The following is a 26,774-nucleotide window of genomic DNA, read 5'->3' as shown; positions in this document are numbered from 1 at the left end:
TTTTTATTTGGAAAGTAAGCACACTTTAATCTGGAAAGGATTAATACAAACGTGGTCTCCATGATGCTTTTTTTTTTAAGAACGGAACAGTGCTGTAAGTCCATTATCAAAAATCATCACCTCCAACAGGCTTGTAATTTTAATCATTAACATTTTAAAAACAATAATCCTCAAAGCTCCAAGCTTCTGAACAATCATAATGTCTTTGTCCTTGGCGATCCCCTCTTCCTAATCCCATTTGTGTTTTCATGTTACTTTTCTAAATTTAGACTGTAAACTAATACTCCTGAGGGAATTCTGCACCACTGTGCATGCGCAGAATTCATGTCCCCAACAGATTTTTTTTTTTTTTTTTTTGCTTCCCTGCAGAAACATGACTTTCTAATGGGAAAACAAAGGGAAGCCACGAGAGCGGTCACACAACTCTCCCCAGCCGCACTGGCATGCCACTTTGGGTGCCCGGACTAGCCGGCAGGGAAGTAAATCACAGCGAGGGGAGGTGTTGTTTTGTTTGTTTGCTGGAGACACTGCAGCTGCTGGTTCCTCCTCTGTGCTGGGCTCAGCTGCTAGTCCTGGCTAGGCTGGGGGTCTGGGGAGGACTTGCTCTTTCTCCTCAAGGGGTGACCGGGGCTAGGTCAAATCTTCCATGGCTGCAGGAGGCTCTGCCTCCCCCCCCCCCACTTCCTGCCCCCATCGCTCCTCTGCTGCAAGGGGAGAAGGGTCACTTTACAGGGAGTTGCCCCCCCCCCCCATACACACCCCCCCACCCCGCATCCCCAGCCCCCCCGCCTAGCACCTTTTCTGGACGCTCCTCTGCTGATCCCCTCTCCCCATGCAATCGGACTTCCACCTGCACTCGAACCCCACCCTGACGAGCCCCACACTTCCTGTACGTGGACCACCCTGCTGAGCCCCAACCACTTTCACCTGAACCCCCCTACAGAGTCCCATTGTCCCTGCATCCGGAACCTCCCATTGAGCCCCTGTGCATCCAGATCCCGCACGTGGACACCCCACTGAGTTGCCTGCCCTCAGATTGTCCCACACAGAGCCCTCTCCCCCCACACCTGAATCCCCCCACTAAGCTGCTCCACACTTGAATTCTGCAAGGCTGAGCCTGCCAGCCTACACCTCGTGCACCTGGTACAGAGGGACAGGGCCCTGGGATGTGTTTGGTGTAGGCCATGCCCTTGCGCTGTGTCAGGGTCGGGTGCAGCCTCACCACAGAGTCCATGTGCCAGAGATGCGGCCTGCAGGGTGATCTCGGACCTCAGTGCAGCCAGTGGTCTGTGCTCCCCACTGCCATGCTGGAGCTGCCACATTTACTTATTGACAAATACAATTTGCAGAATTTTATAATATTGTGTGCAAAATTTGTATTTTTTTGGCGCAGATCTCCCTCTGGAATACAGTAGGGAGCCTGTCTCTACTCTATAAAGTGCCATGTATATTTATGGAGCTATAGAAGTAATATTTCTTGTCTTGTTGATGCTGATACTAAACTCAGTACAGATCTCAAGTTTGGAATGCTTTTCAATTTTATGCTGCCTTCGTAACTTGATTTTTCAGGGTTGTAAAATTTTGTGTTGGCAATGCACATTGACTGCAGTGTAGAGGGAAGGAAGAGAGGATTGGTTTTTGTCAGCTGAGCTTTTGCACCTACGGGCAGATGGGGTGCTGTTAACTAGGAATCAGTTGAAGCTTTTTGCATTAGGAAGAGGATACGTCCTACTCCTTGCCCCCTTGTGAATAGACAACTGGCTAGAAATTCTTTTGGGGGACTTAGACTAGAAGTTAATCATCCCATCAACCCTTGACAACAACCAGACATTGCCCTGCTCTCCTAGTATCTGCAGCTGCCTCCCTTAATGGCAGATAGGCATATAGCTGTATTGTTCTGTTAAAATCATCAGCAGTGAAAGATAGGAACATTGACATACAGGTCGAAACTTTCTAGTCCGGCACCCTTGGGACCTGACTGGTCTTGAAGCAGAAAATTTGCCAAACTGCGGGAGGCCACTATTGTGGCGAGCGGGTCTCTTTTTATTTTTATATCGCCGAGGCGAATAAATGGAACAGTGCTTGCAACGCCGCCTAGCCAAGGTTTACCGGCTCTCTTCATAACAAAGTGTTAGTGTTACACAATTTTCCTGTATTGGCACAAGGAAATAAGTAGATAAAGCACAAAAAACATAAAATAAAATCATGCTGTACCACGGATGTTGCCAGACCAGAGAGATTCAACCTGTATAAACTTCTGTCATTAAAATGAGAGTTAACACTAAATTGAGTAACATCAGAGATGCCAACCCTCCCCAATTTTTAGAAATCCTCCCGATTTTGTTTTTTTAACATATAATTATGAAATTACTAATTCAGGCTTAAACCTACTAATTTTGCAAGCACATGTTAATTCATATGCAATTTTGTTATATATAAAGTAAAAACGCACACTGAACAATGCAGTAGGATCCACGCAGGGCAGTTGGAGTACAGTGTGCAGCCTGGGGATCATGCAGTGAATCCGACGTCCCAAGCCCCACTGACAGTTGCTGCGGCTTGTCTCCTATCAGACCCTCACTGCACAGTCTGTGGGGCAGGAGAAGGCAGCGCCGAATGTGAGAGAGGAGGGAGAAGAGAAGGAGTATCATCCCTAGCAGGAGGTCCAGCTCTGGGACTGGTGAAGGTGGGAGGGATAGCTCAGTGGTTTGAGCATTGGCCTGCTTAACCCAGGGTTGTGAGTTCAATCCTTGAGGGGTCCACTTAGGGATCTGGGGCAAAATCAGTACTTGGTCTTGCTAGTGAAGGCAGGGGGCTGGACTCAATGACCTTTCAAGGTCCCTTCCAGTTCTAGGAGATGGGATATCTCCATTAATTAATTAAAAAAGACCTAGGCGGCATAGGAAGGCAGCTTTCCTAGGGCCTGTCCTCCCCTTCTTCCTGTTTGGGGTGCAGGTGGGGGAGTGCAACAGGGGTGGCTTGGTGGCCCAGGTGTGCCCCCCTCCCTTTGGCTATAGAGTGGGGAAGAAGGGGGAGCAGTCCTGGTTTTTTCAAGGGAGGGGTGAAAGAGAGAGCTGCAGACAACCTCCCTAGCTATTTTCATTAACCTCCCTAAAAGTCTAAGAACAAGGTTAACATCTCTGCTGTTACCAGCTGCTTGCAGATTCATGAAGTCACTGTTTGGGTTTCTGTTTCCCGTTTGGGTACCATATTGCTGTCATGCTGTCCAAAAACTTTTTAAAAACAAAAGCTTATGTTTTGCAGTCAAATTTCACAGCGTAGTTGGGATTCTGCAGTTTCTTACTTGATAGCAGAAGGCTGGAAAGCACCAGTTCCTGCATGTGTGTGCACCATTTTGAATCTACACTAACTAGACTGAATTTCCGAAGCTTTTCTGTTTAATAATACTTTTTATATCAGATGAAGCATCATAAGATTGGCACGTAACAGTTGCTGTAGAGTGAACAGTAGCATATAGAAAAAATTATTGTCACTGGAGCAAACAAGTATATCACAAAATGATAGCGAGATCAAACTGCTGGCAGTAAATCAAAAGGCAAGGCTATCCTACAGCACTACATTGGCACAGCTGCACCACTGTAGCGCGTCTGGTGAAGACTTGCTATGCCAACGGGAGAGCTCTCTCCCATTGACATAATTATTCCACCTCCGTGAGAAGTGGAAGGTATGTTGGTGGGAGAGAGCCTCTTGCTGACACAGTGCTGATGTAGGTATCGCAAAACTTGTCTCTCGAGGATTTGGGGGTGGAGAGAGCTTTTTCCCACCCCTGAGCGATGTAAGTTATATTGATTTAGGGTGTAATGTAGACCTGCTCTAAGTTTCACTACAAGTCTAAACATTCCAGAGAATTTTATCAGTTTGATAAAAGAAGAGTTTCTCTATTGAAACAGAATCCCAGAAAATAAACATGTTCTCTATTTTTACTTTTAATTTAGTGAGAAGAGTGGATTGTTGTCTCATCTTTTAGCTATGCACAAGGCCATCCTCCACAAGAGGAACTTTCTTCCTTTTTCATCTCAATGGTCAAATGCCAGGAATGATACAAAACCTTTTCCCCTTTAGAACCTTTTGTATTAGCATATTCCAATGTTATCTTAAATCCTGTGGCCTTTCAATTGCTGTTAGACCTTGGCCCATGCAAAGGTTACATTTTATTAATGGCTGATGACTTCGTTTTCCCCTAGAATGTTGAAGATGTCTTGGTTATGGTCATGGTCCACTCGTTCAATGGTGCCAGGATCCAAGTTCAAATTTTTACTTGATTTTTCTAGTGACTCTGCCTTGTTGTACAAAACCCTGTTATGTGTTAGCAATATATTTTACAATTTAATGGGCAGTTTTTCCCCCTCACATCTTAAAATTCCTACTGTTTTTTAGAAGTTTCCACAGTGTCAGTAAATTGCTTGAAGTCATATACTTAGTTTATCTAAGTTTCTGTCAAAAACTGCTACAGTACCTTGCAGGTTATTTTATATTTATTTCCTGCACGGTTGCTTTCTTACAGCAGACTCCTTCCACAGCTGTCATAGTCTCCACTGCATGCTCTCTCCCTCCTCCTTCACTCTTGCATGCCTCCAGGGTCTGTAATTTTTCTCATCAAGAAAATCATACAGCTTTTGACTGAATAAATTCTAGTTGCTTGCCATACTGTCTTGAGCAGTTTTTTCTAGTTCTGCTCATTTAAAAAAAAATAATTTTTTTTTTTTTATTTTTTTTTTATTTTTTTTTAAGAATATGTGGGTAAGACATGAGGCTTCTATCTCAGATCAGGGTTCTTGACTGCCACATAATTCCTATGTGTTCTTTGGAAAACTACTTAAAACTGTTCTTTAACCCATCGGCAAAATGAATATGTGGAATATTCCCACCTATTCCAAGTGCACATTTTGGTGTGTAGTGTAAGGGCATGTCTATGCTGCAATAAAACGCCTGTGGCTGGCCCCTATCAGCTGGCTTGGGTTGCTGGGCTTTAGCAGTGTGGACTGTAACCTGAGTCTCACATACTGGCATGGGAGCTGCCTGAGCAATATCTCCCTGACTACAGGTATCTGAAAAAGAACAAACAGCATAGTGAAATGACATTTAAGGCTATGTCTACACTACTACTTATGTCGGCAAAACTTAGGTCATTCAGGGGTGTGAAAAAACACCCCCTTGAGTGACATAATTTTCACTGGCATAAGTGATAGTGTGTACAGCGCTATTTCGGTGGGAGAGCTTCTCCTGCTGACATAGCTTCTGCCGCTCATTGAGATGGTTTTATTATGTTGATGGGAGAGCTCTCTCCCATTGGTATAGAGCAGCTACACGAGCGATCTTACATCGGCACTGCTACATCGGTACAGCTGTGCCACTGTAAGCTGTCAGGTGTAAACACGGCCTAAGCTACAGATATGCTTGTAGTGTAAGTGAACCCACCCTCACCAAATACACCTTAAATCTCAAACTTACTATTCTGTGGTGCTCCAATCACCACTTCCATCATCCGCTCAAGTGAATGAATAAAAAGGACTGACTGGAGGCATGCGGAACGCTTGGCTTGAGTGGAGATCTACTCCCTCTGACCCCATCTTGGATTTATGCCACTAAAGATTTTAGAAGGAAAGGAGATGTAGGGAGCCATTTGTTTAGCTGGAAAACAGAGCTCAGAGCTGCAGTGTCTACACATGCTCCTTTTCAAATCAAAGGGACTTAATTTCCAACTGTGACATGGTTAGGCCAGATGGCTACAAGAGAGGGGTCGAAGGGAGATACATTAGTTCCAGGTTAAGCAGGTCCCTTTTCCCTGGGTAAAATAACAGGGATTACTCCAGAACACTCAGGAACTTTCTAGAACTAATTAAGGCAGGCAGGCTAATTAGGACAACTGTAGCCAATTGGGAAGCTGCTAGAATGAATTAAGGCTAATCAGGATACTTGGTTTAAAAAGGCTCTCACTCCAGTTAGTGAGGTGTGCATAAGGAGCTGGGAGTGAGAGGGCGTGCTGCTGGAGGACTGAGCAGTACAAGCGTTAACAGACGTCAAGAGGAAGGTCCTGTGGTGAGGACAAAGAAGGGGTTGGGAGGAGGCCATGGGGAAGTAGCCCAAGGAATTGTAGCTGTCGCGTAGCTGTTCCAGAAGGCACTCTAGACAGCTGCAGTCCACAGGGCCCTGGGCTGGAACCCAGGGTAGAGGGTGGGCCTGGGTTTCCCCTCCAAACCTCCCAACTCCTGATCCAACCCAGGAGGTTCCACCAGAGGTGCAGGTCTCTGGGCTGTTCCCCGACCCACATGGTGGATCAGCAGAAACTGCGGGGATTGTTCTTACTCTTTTCTCCCCATACTGGCCGGTGATGAGGTTATCTGAGTGAACAGCAAATTTGAGCCACGAAAGTGGCCAAACTGCGGGTTACTGTGAATCTCTGAGGTGAGCAAAATCCGCCAATAAATGCAGGACCCACCAAGGTAGAGGAGGAACTTGATCACACAACCCAAGAATTAAGGTAGTCTGGGCACTTTTGAGTAGAGTGAAAAGCCACTTGTAATAGTTCCATGACGTCTGGGGTGACCGGGAGATCTTGAGTTTGATTCATAGTCATTGTTCATGTGGAAATTTAAGTCTGCTGTATGCCTCAGCAAATCCAAGACCAAGTTGGTCAAGTAATTAATTGGTCAGCCTAACCATGAAGTCACAGGTGTCACAAGGAGGGTTATACAAGTTTGGCTTGTAACCCGGTAGTTGTTCACTTTAAAAGCCATATTCATGTTTTTGAATGGCTTTTGTGTTTAAAGCTATTGGGTATTCAAAAATAAGAATTTGGTCAACTAGAGAACTTAAATGAGAAGTCTGCTGATGGGAAACCCATGGATTCTGGGGAGTCATCAACACCTAATGGTGTAAGCTTTATTTGAATAGTCAGTGTTTTTCAATGAAAGATCATAACTTTTGTGGTGAGGCTTTAGTTGCAATGAAACGTTTTGAATTTATATTCTTTTCTCCACCTCCAAATGACTTGTACAGAAGACTCCAGTGTCCCAGAAACCCCAGAAGCAGAGAGGACAAAGAATTCATCATCTTTCAAGAATCGAAGAGGGATACAATTCATTGATGTGTCTTCAGATAGTGAGGATCAAGGACCACCAAACTGTTCCAGTACAAAACAAGACACTGTTCCCATGAGCGAGGTGATTGTAATGTAAGTCCTTACCATACCAATCTTCTGTAGTATTCATTATCTTCATTTGTGAGTTTCTGAATTTTAATGCCCTACTTTAAAAAAAAAAAAAAAAAAAAAAAATTCATTTCATGTGTGCTGACTAAATGCCATGTTGGTTTTGAATGTCTCCAATAACCAGGCTGTATTGAGCTTTCGTCTCAAAAAGCTTCACCTCTTTAAAGAGTTGTCTTCCTCTGAGTACTACCTAGTTCACTGGAGAAATCCCAGTTTCAATGATACTTCTGGTATTTATCACATTATGGGCAATTTTCAGTGAATTCAAGCACCACCATTTCTCAAAATTCAATTTTAAAAGGTTAGCTGAAGTATTTATATATTGGCTTTTGCTTTAGCTTGCTTGCTTTCATCCTGGTTTTATAGACAGATTAGTTCTCATGTAGTGCCAAAATTGTCGAGTGACCGGAGGCCTCAAGTTAATGGAAATTATTTCTTTAATATAGCTTTCGGAACTCTTCAGAATTACACAATGCTTTTCAGTTTCTCTGCCCCTGAAGAAGCCCTGTTGAGAGATGGTCAGGTGTTCCTTCAGGGCATAATATCTAATAAACTTTATATAGTGAAGAGAGTTCAGCACAAAAATAGTTATGCATACATGGCTTGACGTGCAGAATTGTTGAACGTATGACGGGTCCTATTGTAGAGACAAAGTGGGTGAGGTAATATCTTTAATTGGACCAGCTTCTGTTGGTGAGAGAGAAAAGCTTTTGAGCCACACAGAGACATGGGAAGGGACAATGGCATAAGGGTCTGTAACCATTAGAATACAGTCCATGGAATAGAAGCCAGGATTCCTGAGTCTCAACGTATCTTTGCTATCCAATAAATAGCTGTGAAGTCACTGGAAAGGGAGTGGCTGAGCCAAGTAGAGGATGAAAACCTACTTCTGCTATTTGTTACACCATTAGCTCAAGTGGCAGAAGTGTGCTGGGGATCTAAAGGTTACAATTAGGGCTTGTCAGAAAACTTGTCAAAAGTTTTTGTTGGGGGGGGAATTTCAACCAATAGAAGCTTTTTTGTGAAATTTCAATTGTGAAAGACTTGGAAATTTGTTTACATTGGAAAAAATCCTTTTATTGAATTTTGAAATTTTGTTCTGAATTTTTTAATTTTAATTTTTGCATTACTTCATGACGTCATATAGTTTAATATGATTTTGTGCAATGGAATTTGTTTTTTTTATGGTTTGCTGTTTTTAGAAACTTTGTTTTGTTTATAATTTCCTGTGCTAAAAGAACACTAAGTCTGCAAAATCAGACACTGAAAAGCTGGGAAATGCCAGAAGTAAGGTTGTCTATGCAGTTGTTAATTATATGATTCACAGAACCACAGCCTCATTGATCTCCAGAGCACAGCCTATCCCGTGCACTGAATTGGGTCTATGTAGTGAATGAGGCTGTTGTTTTATAGCTCCACTCACCAACAACCACACAACAAAAACACTAACCCAGGAACCTATCCTTGCAACAAAGCCCGTTGCCAACTCTGTCCACATATCTATTCAAGGTCTATACCATTGTAGGACCTAATCACATCAGCCACACCATCAGAGGCTCGTTCACCTGCAGATCTACCAATGTAATATATGGCATCATGTGCTAGCAATGCCCCCCTGCCATATACATTGGCCAAACGGGACAGTCTCTACCCAAAAGAATAAATGGACGCAAATCAGACATCAAGGATTATAACATTCAAAAACCAGTTAGAGAACACTTCAACCTCCCTGGTCACTCAATTACAGACTAAAAAGTTACAATACTCGAACAAAAAAACTTCAAAAACAGACTCCAACGAGAAACTGCTGAATTGGAATTAATTTGCAAACTGGACACCATTAAATTAGGCTTGAATAAAGACTGGGAGTGGATGGGTCATTACACAAAGTAAAACTATTTCCTCACGCTAATTTTTTCCCCTGCTGTTACTCACACCTTCTAGTCAACTGTTGGAAGTGCACCATCCTGATTATCACCACACATTTTTTTTCTCCGGTTGATAATAGCCCACTTTAATTGATTAGTCTCGTTATAGCTGGTGTGGCAACACCCATTTTTTCATGTTCTCTGTGTGTATAAATATCTTCCTAATGTATTTTCCATTGCATGCATCCAATGAAATGGGTTTTAGCCCACAAAAGCTTATGCTCAAATAAATGTGTTAATCTCTAAGGTGCCATTAGTACTCCTCGTTCTTCTTGCTGATACAGACTAACACGGCTACTACTCTGAAGTCTATAGCAGTGTTTCTCAACAACCGGTTTATGGACCAGCGCCGGTTCCTCAGATCTCTGACACTATTTAGGAAGGTAGCAAGCCAGACCTTGGTATCAAAAAGGTTGAGAAACACCTGTTTATAGGATCCCTGCTTCATTATTTGCCGAAGTTGGAAGGTGTGTGCTGGAGGAGGCACAAGCTTTTTCATATCAGCCCCTACTTCAGCTTTTAATCCCTCTTCCCCCAGATTTTTATCCTTCCAGATGCTATCCTCTGATTTTTATCCTTCCTTTCCCCTGAGCTCCTGCTTCTCATTCCTTTCCCCTGCATCTCTTCCTCCTCTGTTCCTCATGCCTCTGCATTTGAGTGAGGCTACATAGATCTTTTCCAAGTTGCCATTGTGCCAGCATGGGGACCATTGAGAGCACAGGAGAGAATATCTCTCTCTCAGTTCCAGTGTGTGGTGCTATATTGGCGCCTGCTAGTAACAATTGTGGCGAAAGTCCTGCTCAGCCCCTGAATTCCTGGGCTGGGAGCATGCTCAGTTGCGCTGTGGGATAGCACATGCAGTCATGTTGGTATGTGGGAACTGTTTGAGGTTGGAGCATGCTCATGCAAATAGTCTTCAGAGAATTTAGCTGTCAAATGCTAACAAGTCTTAACTGAGCAAACTGCAATTTTTTTTCAGCAGGATCTTACTTGCCAATTTGGGGAGATGTTCACAGGGATGGTAATTCTGATACCTGAGCAATCCCCCCACAACCACCTTTGCCAAATTTCAAATCCATGCTCCAATGTGTGTTGCTGTTAGTTTTTCAGCAAAATGGTTGTTAATTTTTTTTTATCGTAGGTAAAATGTATTTTTCCTTAATCTTGTTTGCTGAAACAGCTAAATTGTTTTAGCTAAAACTTTTATAACCATGTCCGTTTGACGCAGACACTTAGCATGGAAAATTTTAGCCTTAACCATTAATTTTGTGAAGTTATAAACCACTGAAAATAAAATCTTTTTAATGCAAAGTGTCAGGCAACCTTAACTATAGGTGTCACTACCTGAGCTGCCTAGAATATATTAAAAAATTCAGTTCATGGGTCAGAATTAAACTTGCCATGTTGTGATTAAGTATGCTTTTCTTTATGGTCAATAAGAATGTGATCATGTGGGCAATGTAAGATTTATGATGTCCTTAACTATTTACTACCTTCTTATCAAGTACTTGGGATTTTATAAATGATATGATTGGTAAGCACCTTATTTAGGAAATGTAACCTTTCAAATGATTGTTGTTGTTGTTTTTTCTTTGGACTTAATGCAAATATTCTTTTCCTGCAGGTACTGAAGCAAAAGGAATTTAAAATATATTAATAGAACTATAATTTGCAGCCTCGCTGTATTTAAATGTTACAAGGGATACTCACCCTCCCGCTTAAGGGCATAAACTGATTCCTAGCTGAAGTTGGAAAGGAATTTTTTGCTTTATTACAGCTTTGTGCTGTTGGCCAGGTGTATTTTAGGTTTGCTTAGCTTTTTAAGCATTAGTTGTAGGCAAGAACAGATGAAAAATGAAAATATTCTCTCAAATTTTTGCCCGCATCTTTTACAGATACTTTATTACACTTTCTCAGCATGATGGTTATTCACATATTGCAGTCTAATGGAAAAATATGTAGCCAGAGTCAGTTGGAAACAACAACATTTTTGAGTTTTTACTCTCTTCTGCCCCATCTCTATGCAGACACTTAACTAAATTAAGTTGTTGTGATGCTATCCTCCGTATAAGTATGTTTAGGTCCTGCCTGTGCTACAAAACTAAAGATAAACTGAAATGTGGTTCCATTTTGTAGGGTTGCCAGTTATGCATAAGCCTTCATAGATTTATAGATTTGGATATATCCAAGGCTTTGGTATATCTCAGGGACATAGTTAAAACAAAATTAGGTTCTGTCTATACTGCAAGATGGAGCCACGTTTTAATATATTTAAAATATTGTAAGTAGGTCTTTTCATGTGGTTCATTTTTTAATTTAGATGACATATTGGATATGGATTTGATCCTTCCCTGAGTGAGTTTGTAAAGGCCCTGTCCACACTATCATCTTATCTCTGGGGAAAATATATATTGGACCTTTTGAGCCTGAATTTGAGTTTAGATAATGCCTTAATCTATTTCCATTTGTGAAAGAGTGAACTTTGATGGTACTGACAAGACACAGATAGTGACATTACCTATTGATGTAAAACATTCTATTGGCTGCTGTAATGTTAGATGGCTATGCGACACAATAGGTAACACCCTACCCCAGATTGCCACCCTCAAATCAAAAATGGGTTTACTGGTATTGCTAAGCTAATGTACAGTAGACTTCTGTGAATTGTAGATGCTTCATTTTGTTCTGAACAGTGGATAACAAGTAAAATACAACCAGATCCACTGCTATGCTGGATATTAGTAACTTGCAAGACTCAAAGATATCTTGCAAAAAAATTGGATGTGTGCTATTTTTTTTGCTTTATGGTGAATGAATAAGGCCTTTGTTCAAGAGAATTTTTTTCTGTTGTTAAACTGTGCTGCCAGTGATGTGTGGTTTCAGTTCTATTAAATTGTTTCCAGTTCCATTCAAAGAATGGTAATACACTAACAGCTACCTTATATGAATATAAGCTTATGTGGTGCTACATTTTCACTGAACAATTATGGGGATGCTAAAACAGAATTCCTAAGAAGAAAAAAGTCCTATTATTTCTTTTCCTTTATATGGTAGCTCTGAACAGTCTGATGATGAAGAGGCTGAAGATGTACCACCTACATTTACATATACAAATGATGCAGACCAGTTGCCAGACATGGATGAGGAGGAAGACATCAGAGATGCTAAACTCCAAACACTGAAGGAACTCTTTCCGCAAAGAAGTGACCAAGAATTATTACAAGTAATACTGTTTGGTTTTGCAGCCTATTTCCTAGGCAATATGTGTTTTTAGTGCCTTCCATGTGAATGGAAGAAGAACTTCTTAATTCTTTTATTAGCAAAAGCTTATTTCCATTTGGTAAGATTTTAAAATTTAATTACCACGGTCCTAGAAAGTTCCCCTTTAAAGCTTTTACCTTCTTATTTAAATATATTTAAAACATATTGGTGAAAATGAGGCTAAACGGTTTGCTAAATAACTTACAGAAAGAAACACCTGTTTAATAGAGGTTAGCCCTTTCCTCTTTATCAGTAAAAATGATCATCAGCCCCATTTAGACAGGCAGAGTAAGGCAACCGATGTTTGGTGATCATCAGCCACTATATAATTTTTTTTCTAGTACAGTCAAAGGCATGGACTTCAGTCCCACAGGTTATCCTAGAATTTTTTTTTCATAGTCCTAGTCCTTAGTTCTCTGCAATGAAAATGAAACCTAGACTACTGCTTTGGGACTTCATGAAGGAGAATTTCCATATAGCTTCAATTCATTTTGAATTAGAGCTACATCTCTGATATTTCTCATTAGTCTCAGGTGGGCTGCCTAATGCCTATTGTCTGCTGTTATCACAGTATGGATGCTTGCTTTTAAGCCTATCTATACTACATAATGATTGACAGCTCTACCCTCTTTTAGCTGAAATGTATTCTATGCCACTTTCCTCAGATTAAGACCTCAGTCACACCTGTGCAACTTCAATGGAGCTACACACATGTATCTATTATGGCACTTGTATATGGCCCCCATTGCCATAGTATGTGAGCACTTCTCAATCTTTACTATATTCATCCTATTGCACCCATGTGAGACAGGGAAATATTCTCCCCACTTGACGAGTGAACTGAATTGGTTTGAGCATTGGCCTGCTAAACCCAGGGTTGTGAGTTCAATCCTTGAGGGGGCCATTTAGGGATCTGGGGCAAAAAAAAAAAAAAATAGTTGGGGATTGATCCTGCTTTGAGCAGGGGGTTGGACTAGATGACCTCCTGAGGTCCCTTCCAACCCTGATATTCTATGATTCTGTGAATGACTTTCTCAGGGTCACACAAGTAGGCTGTGATGGATCAGGGTATCAAACCTGTGCGTTTCTTGTCCCAGGTTAACATGCTAACCACTGGGCTATGCTTCCTTTCTGAGAATTTAAATAATAAGTGAAGGCTTAATTTGAAGATGGCACAGGTGTCACTGCTGATGTGTAGATAGGAAAGAACCCATCTTGACTTTTAGATGTCAGTGAGTGTTCAGAGCTGGTTGTTGGACTAGGGGCGGGGTGGAAGTTCTTTGAATGGCCTCTGCACATGAGCACTGTTAAGGAGATGCCAACCAGTGTAGTAGAAGCAGTGCCTGTTGGAATACCCACAAACCCCACCCCATAGCTCTAAATGTTTGAGGCAGTGCTATAAAGGGGGCAAGTTGCTTCAATCGTCTTAGTTCTTTCCAAATGTGCTAGTGTATGAACCTGGAACTTCTGGATGCTCTTACTCAAACTTAGTTCTAAAACAAAAATTAACTTTAATGTCTGTATATGGTTACATTTTATTGTTTTAGTGTAGTTTTAGGGAATAAATCTCGGCTAGCTTAGTTTTTAAAGCCTTGGCATTTAAGTCAGCCAAATTGAGTCTCCTTTCACCATAGCCTTCCTGGGTCCTTCCTGAAATCTATCTTGGTTCTCAATGCCTAGTATCTTTCCAAGTGGATTGGTGGTTTATTGAGGTACGGGGATGCTCCAACGGGCACTGTTTCTTGAGAGTGCCACTCTGCTCAGCTGTAGGTGCATATTCTCAATAATGTGAGTGTGCAGAGGATCATTGTGAAGGATGCTAATTAACAATAAGAAATCTTCTTTTTTACTTGTATGCTGAGTAAATTTGGCCTGGAAAATACAAAGTCCTGTTTTTAGTGTCACTTTTCAGGGAAGAATTGCACTTCACAGTGCAGTAAAGGTCAGAAAAATGACTAAATATTATATAATATAAATTAATTAATATAAATAATATAAATAAACACTTTATTACCCAGTAGATCTGCTCCCTGATTTGTGTTCAATCATATCTACTGACTTAAGTTACAATTTTTTTAGCTGTTAACTGGAACTCCTGTTAGCTGAATTGACTGCATTCAATTGACTGAGAGACTAAGAAGGCTTCTGTTTTGGTTCCCTATCAACAGAATTTTCTAAATTCTAATGGCAGGGCTAATTTTTGCCCTTGTTTGCACCTGTGCAACATTCTTCTGGACATTGTAAACAACAATTGGGATTGTAAACATCAGTCCTTTTGTCACCTGTTTTTACATGAAAGTTCCTGTACAGCCTGTCCTACCAAGCTCTCAGGAAATGAATGATTCCAGGGTGAGTGGTACTTGCTTAAGACAGCTACCCTATTGTCATCAACCTGAGGCATTGTGTAATGATTAAAACTGGGGGTGAGAACATGCACTCCTGAATTGTATTTCCATCTATGTGACTGGCTTGTTCTATGACCTTTGGCAAATTACTTCATGTGTAAAATGAATGCAACACTTTAGAGGTGTTGACGTTCACAAGTTTATAAAAATACTGAGAGCCTCAAATGCAAGATATTATGTAAGGGGAAGGAGAAGGGTCTGTTTTTAGGATTGGGAATAAGAATACATATAAACTCCCAGAGTAGCACATGATACCCTATTTATGCACATGATCCAGGAAGTCAACAGATATGAAAGACTTGGCATGAAGTAATAAAACTACTAAATAGAGAGTGTTTATATTTACAACTAGATGGAATTTTAAGCTTCCAGTGCTGGAATTTTAACTAGGTAGGTTTTTGAAGAAATTAAAAGTGAGCTCTGATATGTTCAGAGTATTCAAGAAATGCAACAAGTGAAACTTGCATTCCTGAAAAGTAGTATTTCAATCCATATTTTTGCAGTGCTTCCAAGGCAATAACAGTTCTCTCTAATTGGCTTGATTAATCACTGCATGTTATTGTGGTTAGATCTTACTATAAACGTTGTAAAGCAGTGAAATAATAGTTTCAACCATTACTTAGCAACTTTTTTCTGTTCTATTTGTCACTGATCACTTAATTTTTCTCTTATTAGTTGATAGAATCAACCAGCACAATGGATGAAGCAATAGCTGCTGGTCTGAAGTTTAATGATGAAGGTATGCAGTAATCTTTACCACTGGAACATTATACTAATTGTGCATTATTCAGAAAGATTTTCCACATTGTAGCAAACTTGAGGGGAGGATATTTAAATTGAAGTGCAATAAGACATTTATCCAAAGAGAAAAATATTCACACCGTTTAGTTTTTCTCTTCATTTAAATGGTTTTAGATTCTTTCCATGCTCTCATAATAAAAGGAGAGTTTAGTAGTTTCTATAGCTCAAGGTTGCTCTTCTTGGTAGAACAGGACTTGCAGATTGAGTAATTGAGCAATCTTCTTGGCCTTTTTTTTTTTTTTTTTTTTTTTTTTTTTTAATTTCATATGCAAGGGAACTGTAATGGGGTACCAGTGCTTTTTACCTCTAGATCCTGTTCAGATCCAGACCAGGTCAATATTGGCAGTCATTTTATCTGGTTTAGTGGCCCATGTGAAGTTGGCCACTAAAATCCAGTTGGCTGGGTTCTAATTCTGAATAAACAAATGCCTACATTGATTGGTACCTTTTATAGCATTATATTCATGGTTTGTTGTGAATTAAGTCTTAAAGTTTTCCTCAAAAGACCTGTTGAGTGTTAGCTCAGTAGTTTTTGCCATTAACGGTGAATTCAGGAAAGCGGCATAAACGTCTCTAGATTCAGATAAACTTTTATTAGCAGTAGCATGAAGAATTTATTTCCTGCAGGGCTTTTTCATGAGTAAATTCATCCTGTAAGGTTGTTTGCTTAGGATGAATGTTTGAAATATTAAGTCAGAATTGTTGGACTGTTAGCCATCGCATATCTCCAAACACTTGTGGAAGCTCTAACAAACTGTGTCTTTAGGCCCTAGAGAGGTTTTTGTTTGTTTGTTTGTTTTTTAAAGATGCCTTATGGGCATTTGAGATGCCTAGTAATGTGATGGAAAATCTCAGTGTGTGGCATGGTACGGAACAGCAAACACGTGATGCTCTTACTTCTTGGCGTTCTTGGTGTCCTCCGTATAAATCCAAAGTCAAACCTTTTTCCCCAGGATTAAATCATACTCATTTTATTGGTGGTTGGTTACTGCTTATGCAAAAACCTGAGGACTGTGAGATCAAGATCAAATAATACAAGAGATGAAATAACAAGTTTTGGTAATGCAGTCTCCATCTAGCTGCAGGAACGATACCCATGTCCTTAATGAATTGGAGGCAGAGCCATCCCTAGGGGCGTGCAGGGCCTGGGGCAGAAGTGATGTCACTTCCCGGACCGACTGCGCCGGGGATGGTGGGGGAGGCGGTGGCCCAGCGCATGCTTTTCCCCAGACCCTGCTTCGGCAGCGCAGCTGGGCTCCAGAGGACTGGGGCCACGCCGCCCGCCTTCCTGGGGTTGAGGAGGCTGCAGCAGCGCCCCCGTGCTCTCTCCATCCCGGTGTGCTCTCCCTTGGGTGGAAGGGGCAGGCTGGGGTAGCCTCCCATAGCCAGCTATTTGCCTGCTGCGCCAGCCAATTATGCCGCTGCACGGGGACCCCCGAAGCATGGGGAACCGGAGCTGTCGCCCTGATTCACCATCCCGTGGGGACAGCTCTGAGTGGAGGTGTGAGAGTGAGAAGTTATCTGTAATAAGATCGCTTTCGATTTAATTGTGTGGAGAGTGCTTTAAATCAGAGGGGGGCAAACTATGGCCCATGGGCCACATCCGGCCCGCAGGACCCTTCCCTCTGGCCCCCGAGCTCTTGCCAGGGAGCACGGTCAGGACAGGCTTGCGGAGGAGCCAGCCCAACTCCCTGGCAGTGCGGTGAGCGGGGAGGAGGCTAGCCACGGCCCATCCCCTTCTGCTCCCCTCCCTCACTGCCTCCCTCGCAGTCACAGTTCACCCAGCGTCTGGGCAGTGTGGCTGCAGCTCGGGCCGGGCGGCACCAGACCTGGTGCTCCAGGGTGGCGCGGTCCGGGGGCGGGGAGCAGGGGGGGTTGCAGCGGAGCGGTCAAGGGGCCTGGACCCTGCTGACGGGGCCCCCCTCCACCCCCAGCATGCTTGGCCCCTATCCCCAGCAGCCAAGCCCAGACAGGGAGCGAGCCCTGCCCGACTGCCAGGGAGAGCAGCCAAACGATCAGGGGAAACACACAGACTGAGACCCTTTCCCCCACCCCACAGGTAACGTGGGGTGCATTGAGCAGGGAGGATTGGATAGGATGCGGGAGTCTTGGGGGGCAGTCAGGGGGGTTGGCTGGGGGTGGGGGTTCTGGGGGGCTGGATAGGGGGCAGGGACCAGGCCACGCCTCGCTGTTTGGGGAGGCATAGCCTCCCCCAGCCTTCCCTTACCTGGCCCTCCATACAATTTCTGTACCCAATGTGGCCCTAGGGCCAAAAGATTTGCCTACCCCTGCTTTAAATGATCAAGATGTCATTAATGATAAAGATTTCATGTTGGTGTTTTGTGACATTAGCACAGCAACAGCTTAGTGTTCCTATGCCCTAAGATAAACTAGTTTTTTCATCTCTCCCATGCACTGTGCTTGCTTACATTAGGAAGTAATTTATGTACAATGATCTTCTATGCATCTTGAGACTTTGGTCTATTGATAATATAGCTATGACAGATGCTTAGTACTAGCAAATGGTTTTAATACTTTCTGTGTTGTGTGTATTTGAGTCTACAGTGAGTTTATACTTTCTGATCTCAAAAAGCATTTGAAATTACCATTATAGGAATGATATGTTGAGGATGAGAATTGTGATGCTAGTAATTGAAAGATAAAACTTAGCGATCTGCTGGAGATGGAATGCTTATCTAGACCAGTTTCAAGAAATAAGGGAAGTCCCACCTGGAAGAAAATTAATCCTAAATTAAGTGGGTTTTATTATTATTACCAAATTTATTTTTAAGTTAAAATTAATTTTATAAAAGTCAGTATCGCATTTTTAAAATGTTAATTCTAAAATATTTGCTATGAGCTCATGCCAAGTTTGATTTCTAGTATACAGTCTTTACCTTTTAGCCATACTTTTTCATACAAAAATGCAATTTCATGTCCTTGCCTACAAGCCCACAGAAACAGGTGTTCTAGGAAGTAAAATTCTGACAAAAATGACATCTGTTGCTCATTTAAAAGATTTAGGCAGGAGTAAGCATGCCTGAATGCAGTGGCATAAATCATCTGACTTTGGGCCCGTTTTTAGAAGAGGAGGCATCACTGAACACCTGCTTTCCTGCCTCAACACATAATGTTTTTTCTTTTTGTGAAAGTTTACAGCTGATTGAGTGAGAGGAAGAATAGGCAAAATTCTTAATTACCTTTTGTTGTTCAGATTCTCTCTGGCTAATGACAGAACTCGTGTTTATAGCCAGAAATTGATGAGTCCTAACCAGTTTCTTCATTTAAACAATTCGTAAGAAGTATGAACAGTTTTAATTGTTGAATATTAAAATTACGATTAAAATATTGAATACATAAATTTTCAAATTTTATGTAAAAGGTATAGTTAAATTATTTGAGTGTTCTGTTCAACCCTGAAAGACAGAGTGGAAACAAAGTATGAAATTAAATCAGTGGCTTATAGAATTTAGTTCACTTTTCTTTTTAGTATGTTACGAAGTGGTGGTAATATTGGTGTTTATTGACTGAACTCCATGGATGTTTGAGTGCTTGTGCACATCTGTATATCACTGTAGGTCTTTGTTACCAGATCAGTTGTCACTAGTACTTGTCAGGGCAGCACATGTGCCCCAGTGCATCCCCATGCATGCAACCAAGGGTGTAGAGGACTGAGCTGCTCCAACCCCCTTTCAGTTCCTCTTACCCCACTGCCCCCTCTCCACTGCGAATTGGAGCTCCAGCTTATGGTTCCTTTTAAGTGTTTAACACTAAATTCTTGTGTTAGCTAGCGCTTAGTTAGGTTTAGTGTAAATAACAATAGTTTTTCTTTGTCCCTTTTGTTTGTTCTTCTTCTGAAGCCCAGAGGTGTTGGTTCAGCACAGAATCCCTGGGCTTCAAACATTGCCCTTCCTGTGAGACTGTTACGCAGGGTGTGTGGTTGACTGGTCAGTTTATAACTCTGAAGTTCTATTGTATTGCACTAATTTGATATTAAGTTTTTTATAACATTCCTCTTTACAAAACCTAAATTTGGAGTCCTACATAAGTTGTGTGTCATGTTTAGGTTCCTTAAATATCACAAAAAAGACACATAGCTGAATACATGTTTATGTTCATAATTTGCATATTCCCTTTAAACCATCTGGTACAATGGAAACTTTTTTTTTACATATTGTTAAATTTTGTGCAGAATTTGATTCCACCCTCTTAACATTAACAGAGATGAAAAGTATAGTTCAAAGGGAATAGGTTTTTAAATTTAAATTTAAATTTTTATTAGAATAGAATGTTTCATTGCTTCTGCTCCCAGATGCTTAAAATTCTGTTGTAAAAATCATATTGATTCTATATTGCCTAAAAATAATTGGTTCCTATGCTGTTTTGTATTAAAAGGATGGGTGTGTTTACACAAATTCTCACGTTTGTTAATATCTGGTATTTCTCAAAGTTCACATAATTGGTAGCTTCTGTAATGTTGATTTGAATGATTCTGCTGTTTCAGGATGAATTTCTAATTGATGTAATTTTCAATTCTGCTTTTTTCTTCTATATTTTTAAAGCTGCATCCCGAAAAAGGAAACTAAGCCAATCACCCACAAACAATTCTGAAGACAGTGGTGACCAAATTTCAAAAAAGCAAAGAACGAACTCTGTAAGTGTTATCCTTTCTGTCTTACAGCCACAAAGTAAATTCATCCCTGATGGCTTTGGGAACATCAGGAGCCTCCTGAATTAGTGCCTTATCTCAGGAAATCACACTTCTCATTATTGGAGTTAATAGGTCTGCTTCCCCCTCTCTGACAACACTCTTGACTTCATTTTTTCATTATTTCTTGATTTCCACCCCCCTTTTTTGTAAAGATTATATGCTTCAATATTCTATGTGTATTGAATTATATCCGAGTGCCAACTGCAGTATTGTCATGGGAAAAAGGGAACAACAGTTAAGGATGTGGTCCTGTGATGTGCTCAACACCATCAGTTCCCATAAATTCAGTGGAAGCTGTTAGATGTGCAGAGCCTGTCCGCATCAGGGTTTGATCCTAAGTTAAGCATCAAGAAATTGCTTAAGTTTTTCTGTATAATTTCTCTGAGGAAGGACAGTGATATATCTATCTATCTAGATGCTTATATATAAAATAAAATGGTAATTTAGTTGTTTTGGGGAAATGTTTACAAGGAACTTGGAACAGTAAACCAAATTTTAGGTAATTTTGATAACCTTAGCTAGTAAAGAGGAGCTGTATTCTGAAGATGACCCATTCAGTTTTGTATCTGATATATTTGATGTACATGTCTACAATCCCATCTTCAGGCCAAACCCTGGAAACGCACACGACGTCATGGCAAAAGGATGACATTAGACTATGGTATAGCAAGGATGGGAATTCTTTTGTTAAAAGTAGAGATGGGTGGAGAAAGGCAATTACATTTCAGAGGATTTTGTTACAGTAGATTCCGCTTAATATCAGTCTCGATTATTAGCAATTTCTGGTTAATGGCGACATATTGTCAGCGATTAAATACCCACTTATCAACATCAATGTTAATGAGATTCAGCTACTAACAAGAGGCATGCTGCTTACTAACAACTCGTTAGAGGAGCGGTCCTACCTGTAATCAGATTCCTGGCTCTGAGCGTGCACAGATGAGCACTTATGTATATGCCATGGCTTCCAAATATATGGATGTATTTCTCACCAGTAAATTCGGGTTCTGTAGGCCCTATGTGAGCCTGGCACTAAGTAAATGTGAGTAGTTGAGAAGTTTGTCTCAAAGTTGGTTGTTTCGTTCATTCTGAAGAACAGCCATAACATTTTACAGGCGCATGAGAACAGCACAAAGAGGCTGCAAGCATCAAGACAATGGAAAGGAGACCGATGTTGGTGAAGCCCTGGGGCTCTGGTTTCAGCATAAGCTTGGCCAAGGCGCTCAACTCTCTGGGCTGATGCTGAAACAGAAAGCGAGTCAGCTGGCAGCAGAGCAGGGGAAGGAATTCAACCCTGTGGATCGCTGGTTCTGTTGCTGGAAAGCCCAGCACAGTGTCATTCAGCATAAGGAACGCGGCAAGAAATAAGATGCTGATCTTCTGGTGGGTAATGACTGGAGGGTGGATGCCTTACCTAGCATTCTAGAGGAGTTCCAGCCTTGTGATATTTTCAGTGCGGATGAGACTAGTGCTGAAAGAGGCCTAGGTATGCTAAAAGAAGGGCTTGCAGAAAGGAAAAAAGCTACGGACCTCATCACAGTGCTGTGTTGCGCAAACCTGGATGGGACAGAGAAACTGTCTCTTATGGTGATTGGAAAGAGCAAGTGCCCCCGTTCTTTCCCTAAGGACCACTCAAAGCTGCCCATGATCTACAGAAGTTCAGCCAATGCCTGGATGACAAATGTGCTGTTTGAGAAGTGGCTAAAGAACTGGAACGGGGAGTTGGGACTCCAGGACTGCAATGTCTGCCTGTTTGTTGATAACTGACCAACTCATTCGATTGTAGAGCTGTCACACATTGTATTAAAATTTTTGCCTCTGAACACAGCCTCTGTTATGCAGCCGATGGAGATTGGTCTCATTAAAAACTTCAAAGGTCACTGCCATGCTCGTCTTAATGGACGCATCATGGCCTCTCTCTATCCTGACCCACATCTACTAGCAGTGGATGTTGCCAAAAAAATAACTGATGCACTTCATCTTGCTAAGGAGTCATGGGTTCCTGTTCTCCTCAAGACTGTTCATAACTGCTTCAGAAAGGGCAGGTTTGTATGAACAACAGAAAATGCTGGCTTGGGTGGAGGTTGATATGCTGGCCAACGTTTCAGTTCCTGACAGTCTAACAGCTAAGGAATTTGAGGCCATTGTTGAGTTTGACAGTCATTTGGAGATGAAGGTGAGTTCACTGATGCCAAACATTTGGAGACGGTAGAGGTGTCAAGTGCCTACAGGCTGAGGCACAAGTGGATACTGGATGGGATGATGAACCTGCAGAGCCTTTGCTTATACAACAGCTACGGGCAGTGGACGTTTTCTGCAGAATATGCCGGAATCATGGCTTTGAGAGTGGTTACGAGGCTGCAGACAAAATTGAGAAGGATTTACAATTGGAGGTGGCAAACTGTATAAAGAAGATAACAATGGACAAATGGTGTTCTTAAAACATTTTTTGTATATAAAATATAGTAAAATTTTGTGCTGCTTTACTCTCACACACATGAGAAGCACTAACTGTAAATACAGTGCAGTTCAGCCTATAGACACATATTGTAGGTTTTCTTGGGTGCTTTTTAAATGCTTGTCATGATAGAATTGTGTGCCACTGTAGTCTTTGTGACCTATAGCAACCTAAGATTTCCTACATCTGCTCTACGCATTGTGGTACACTATACGATATATCCATTTCTGTACGTCACCTTTGGTTTTCTTCTTTAGGAAATTGTATCAAACTGAAAGTTAATAAACAATTCATTGTACAATGTATCATTGTTCCACACTCATATTTCTGTGTATCCCCCTGAAAATAGTACCTTCTGCTTATTGGCAACTTCTGGAAAACAGCAATTTTTCTCTTGGAACTCAGAGGTTGCTAATAAGTGGAATCTACTGAATTTTGAAATCTGGTTTAGTTCTAATTTGGGGGAAAAAAAACATGTTTCTTTCCAAAAGGGAATGGAGCCAGACTGCCCTGGAACCATGGACTCTGGGAGCCCAAGCTGCCAGGGAGCTAGCAAGCCTGGGAGATGGGACTCCGGGGTTCCAGGCTCCTGGTTCCCTATTAGCCTGCCCAGATAGGCTGCTGGGGAGCCATGAGCCTGGAAGGTCCAAGCTGCTGAGGACCTGGGCTGGCGAGCTGGCAGGAGATAGGGCAGGCTTCCAAAGGAAACCTGGTAGCCAGGTTTTGAAACCTGCCTGGTGGGCAGTGTTCTGTTAGAATCTTGAAACTAAATAATCTCTTTGAAACATTTTGATTTCAACAAATCAAATTCCACCAAAAAATAGATTGAATTTTTCTAACCAGTTTCACAAAAAGCCTTCATAAAATGTGTGTTCAACCTAAATGAACAGAAGTGAGAGAATTACAAATTAAGGGCTACCACTTGATTTGCTAATTAGTGACTAGAAACTAGACACAGTACCTGGACTTGCTAAGTGTTCATTTTAAATGTTACTGTAGTTATTAACCTGGGACCCATGTGCTCCATAGGCAGAGTGCTAGCAGGTGAGCTGACAACTACTGTTGGGCAATTCAGTAGCTTCTAGCATCATGCAGCTAAACATCTGAGAGGGCTTCATGAACATTAATTAAGCCTCATAACAACTCTGACACATAGGTAAGTAGTAGTATAACCATTTTACAGATGAGAGAGAGAAGTAAGGTGATTTGCCTGTATGTCTGGTGATTCGTCAGTACGTGCATACCACTGCTAATATTGTAGGCAGCTGCATTGTGAGCTTGATCGTGACCTTCACCTCAGGTGAACAGGGACTTGGTCTGTCACGAGCTCTGTCCCTGGCCTCTGCTGAGAAGGGATTGCAAGTTGGCCTGACTGCTGTGGTGATTTTTAAAGAAGCTTCCTTATTGTGCTTATGTGATCTAACAATATGGTTAAGCACGTGATTCCCAGAGCCGGCTGGAAAATATTGATGGCCTTCATCCACTCGGTCACAGCTTCAGGTGAGCCAACAATGAGATCTGGATAGTAGAGAGGTCTGGTTATTCTTTATGTAGTCGCTACCGCACCCCATATTTGGACTCGTGTGGTGTCCCCTGCTTGCTGATGTAAAAGTAACCTAATGTTGTCCTACATCCTTCCTTGAGCCCTTTTTGACCTTGACACTGAAGTCATCAAGACTTGCTGTTGGTGTGGATGTTGAAATGATCCGGAACCATAATTCCATGAGTGTTTGTTCAGTACCTCATGGTGTCACCAATGGCCTAGGACTTTCGCTGGCTTCACTCCTGCTGTTTGACATGCTCTGGATCTTATCTTTGGGCTGGGCTGGGCTGGGAGATACAAGGTGTGAAGATTAGATCACAACTTCATCTAGACCAAGGAATAAATGGTCAGTTTTCAGAATGGAGAGCGGTAAATAGTGGTGTCCCCCAGGGGTCTGTACTGAGATCAGTGCTGTTCAACATACTCATAAATGATCTGGAAAAAGGGGTACACGGTGAGGTGGCAAAACTTGCAGATGATACAAAACTACTCAAGATAGTTAAGTTCCAGGCAGACAGCGAAGAGCTACAAAAGGATCTCACAAAACTGGGTACAAAATGGCAGAGAAATTCAATGTTGATAAATGCAAAGTAGTGCACGTTGGAAAACATAATCCCCATTTTACATATTAAAAGATGGGGTCTAAATTAGTCAGTGCCACTCAATAAAGAGATCTTGGAGTCATTGTGGATAGTTCTCTGAAAACATCCACTCAATGTGTAGTGGCAGTTAAAAAAGCGAACAGAATTTTGGGAATGCTTAGGAAAGGGATAGATAATAAGACAGAAAATATCACATTGCCTCTATATAAATCCATGCTATGCCCGCATCTTGAATACTGCGTGCAGATGTGGTTGCCCCATCTCCAAAAAAAGATGATGATGATAATATAATATTGGAATTGGAAAAGATACAGAAAAGGGCAACAAAAATCATTAAGGGTCTGGAACGGCTTCCATATGAGGAGAGATTAAGAAGACTGAGATTTTCAGCTTGGAAAAGAGACAACTAAGGGGGATATGATAAAGGTTTATAAAATCATGACTGGTGTGGAAAAATTGACTAAGGAAGTGTTATTTACTCCTTCACATAACACAAGAACTAGGGGGAGTCACCCAATGAACTTAATAGGCAGCAGGTTTAAAACAAACAAAAGGAAGTATTTTTTCATACAATGCACAGTCAGTCTGTGGAACTCTTTACCAGAGGATATTGTGAAGGCTAAAACTATAATAGGGTTAAAAAAAGAACTAGATCAGTTCATGGAGGATAGGTCCCTCAACGGTTATTAGCCAGGATAGGCAGGGATGGTGTCCTGAGCCTCTGTTTGCCAGAAACTGGTAATGGGCAACGGGGGATGAATCACTTGATGGTTACCTGTTCTGTTCATTTCCTTTGGGGCATCTGGCATTGACCACTATCAGAAGACAGGATACTGGGCTGGGTGGAACATTGGTCTGACCCAGTATGGTCGTTCTTACGTTGATTTCTTATATTGTTATATGGTGAGGCCATAACAGAACTGAGAGTAGAATTTGGAAATCCTGGCTCCAATTTATGAGCTTTATCTGCTAGGCCACATTCCCTGTTTCTTACAAACCAGTAGGAACTGTAGTTCTCCTAGACTCTCTCTGTGTTGGAAATCTTTTGTCAGGAAATCTTTTTATCAGGGTTTGGTATAATTTTATTGTGCCTTAATACGATATTCAGTTTCCTAGGATTTTACATTTGCCAAAATTCTGACACACACAGTTGAACTTCATAATGGCTTTAAGGGGCCATTTTTGAGTAATTGACTTTTTCAGTTCTTTAACGATGTCTGCCTTCCCTTTCCCTCTCCACAAGAAGAGTTGTCAAGACTGAATTATATTCTCCAAAATTTCATGTTTAATAATAATGAAAAAAAAAATCAACTTGATTGAGCACTATTTGTTAAAGAATCACATATATCATATAAAACCACTCAATTTTTTTTAGAGCAACTTAAATGATTTTAAGTTGGCCAAGATCCGTTTATTATAACTTGGTTAAAGTTTTTGATTGTCTCTTATTTCTTATTGAATTCAAACTTTTTCCTCTTTCAGTACTCTTAAGAATTTTCTGTACCATTCTTGGAGGGTTTTGTCTCATTTTGAACACAGTTATAAATGAAGAAAGCAGTATTAGTCACTTATTTCTATCTGCACAGCTCAGATATTTCTGCAAATTGTTTTTATCATTTAAAGGGTGACTATTTAAAAGGTAAGCAAAGTTAGGCATGTTATTTCATTTTTGTTTGAGTAGTAGTATTACGAAGCATTAAGTGAAATGATCTCTAAAATTGCTACATCTTTTCTGAACCGTAGCTAGAAGGGGAAGAATCTCAAAAAGAATGGGAAAAGCAAGAAGCTCTTGTAAAGAAACTGCAAAATAAATTTCCCAGTTTGGATAAAGAGG

General features: G+C 41.3%; 1 protein-coding gene across 4 annotated transcripts in view; it reads left to right on the top strand.

Annotated features, from left to right (window-relative positions):
• The window catches only part of SMARCAD1 (SWI/SNF-related, matrix-associated actin-dependent regulator of chromatin, subfamily a, containing DEAD/H box 1), a 77,708-nt gene that overhangs the window by 9,719 nt on the left and 41,215 nt on the right, over positions 1-26,774 (top strand). For 3 of the 4 annotated variants that reach the window (XM_034771060.1, XM_034771061.1, XM_034771062.1), the window contains exons 3-7: positions 7,021-7,195; positions 12,214-12,382; positions 15,501-15,564; positions 20,189-20,280; positions 26,684-26,773. In XM_034771060.1, coding sequence (XP_034626951.1) covers positions 7,021-7,195; positions 12,214-12,382; positions 15,501-15,564; positions 20,189-20,280; positions 26,684-26,773 — 590 coding nt within the window. Of the gene's footprint in view, positions 1-7,020; positions 7,196-12,213; positions 12,383-13,380; positions 14,770-15,500; positions 15,565-20,188; positions 20,281-26,683; position 26,774 lie in introns of those variants that run through there. The other variant, XM_034771063.1, reaches the window with a different exon arrangement.

Source organism: Trachemys scripta, chromosome 5 (assembly GCF_013100865.1).
Source record: "Trachemys scripta elegans isolate TJP31775 chromosome 5, CAS_Tse_1.0, whole genome shotgun sequence".
NCBI lineage: Eukaryota > Metazoa > Chordata > Testudines > Emydidae > Trachemys > Trachemys scripta.
The sequence above is the reverse complement of the archived record's forward strand: the minus strand, read 5'-3'. Positions and strand labels throughout refer to the sequence as shown.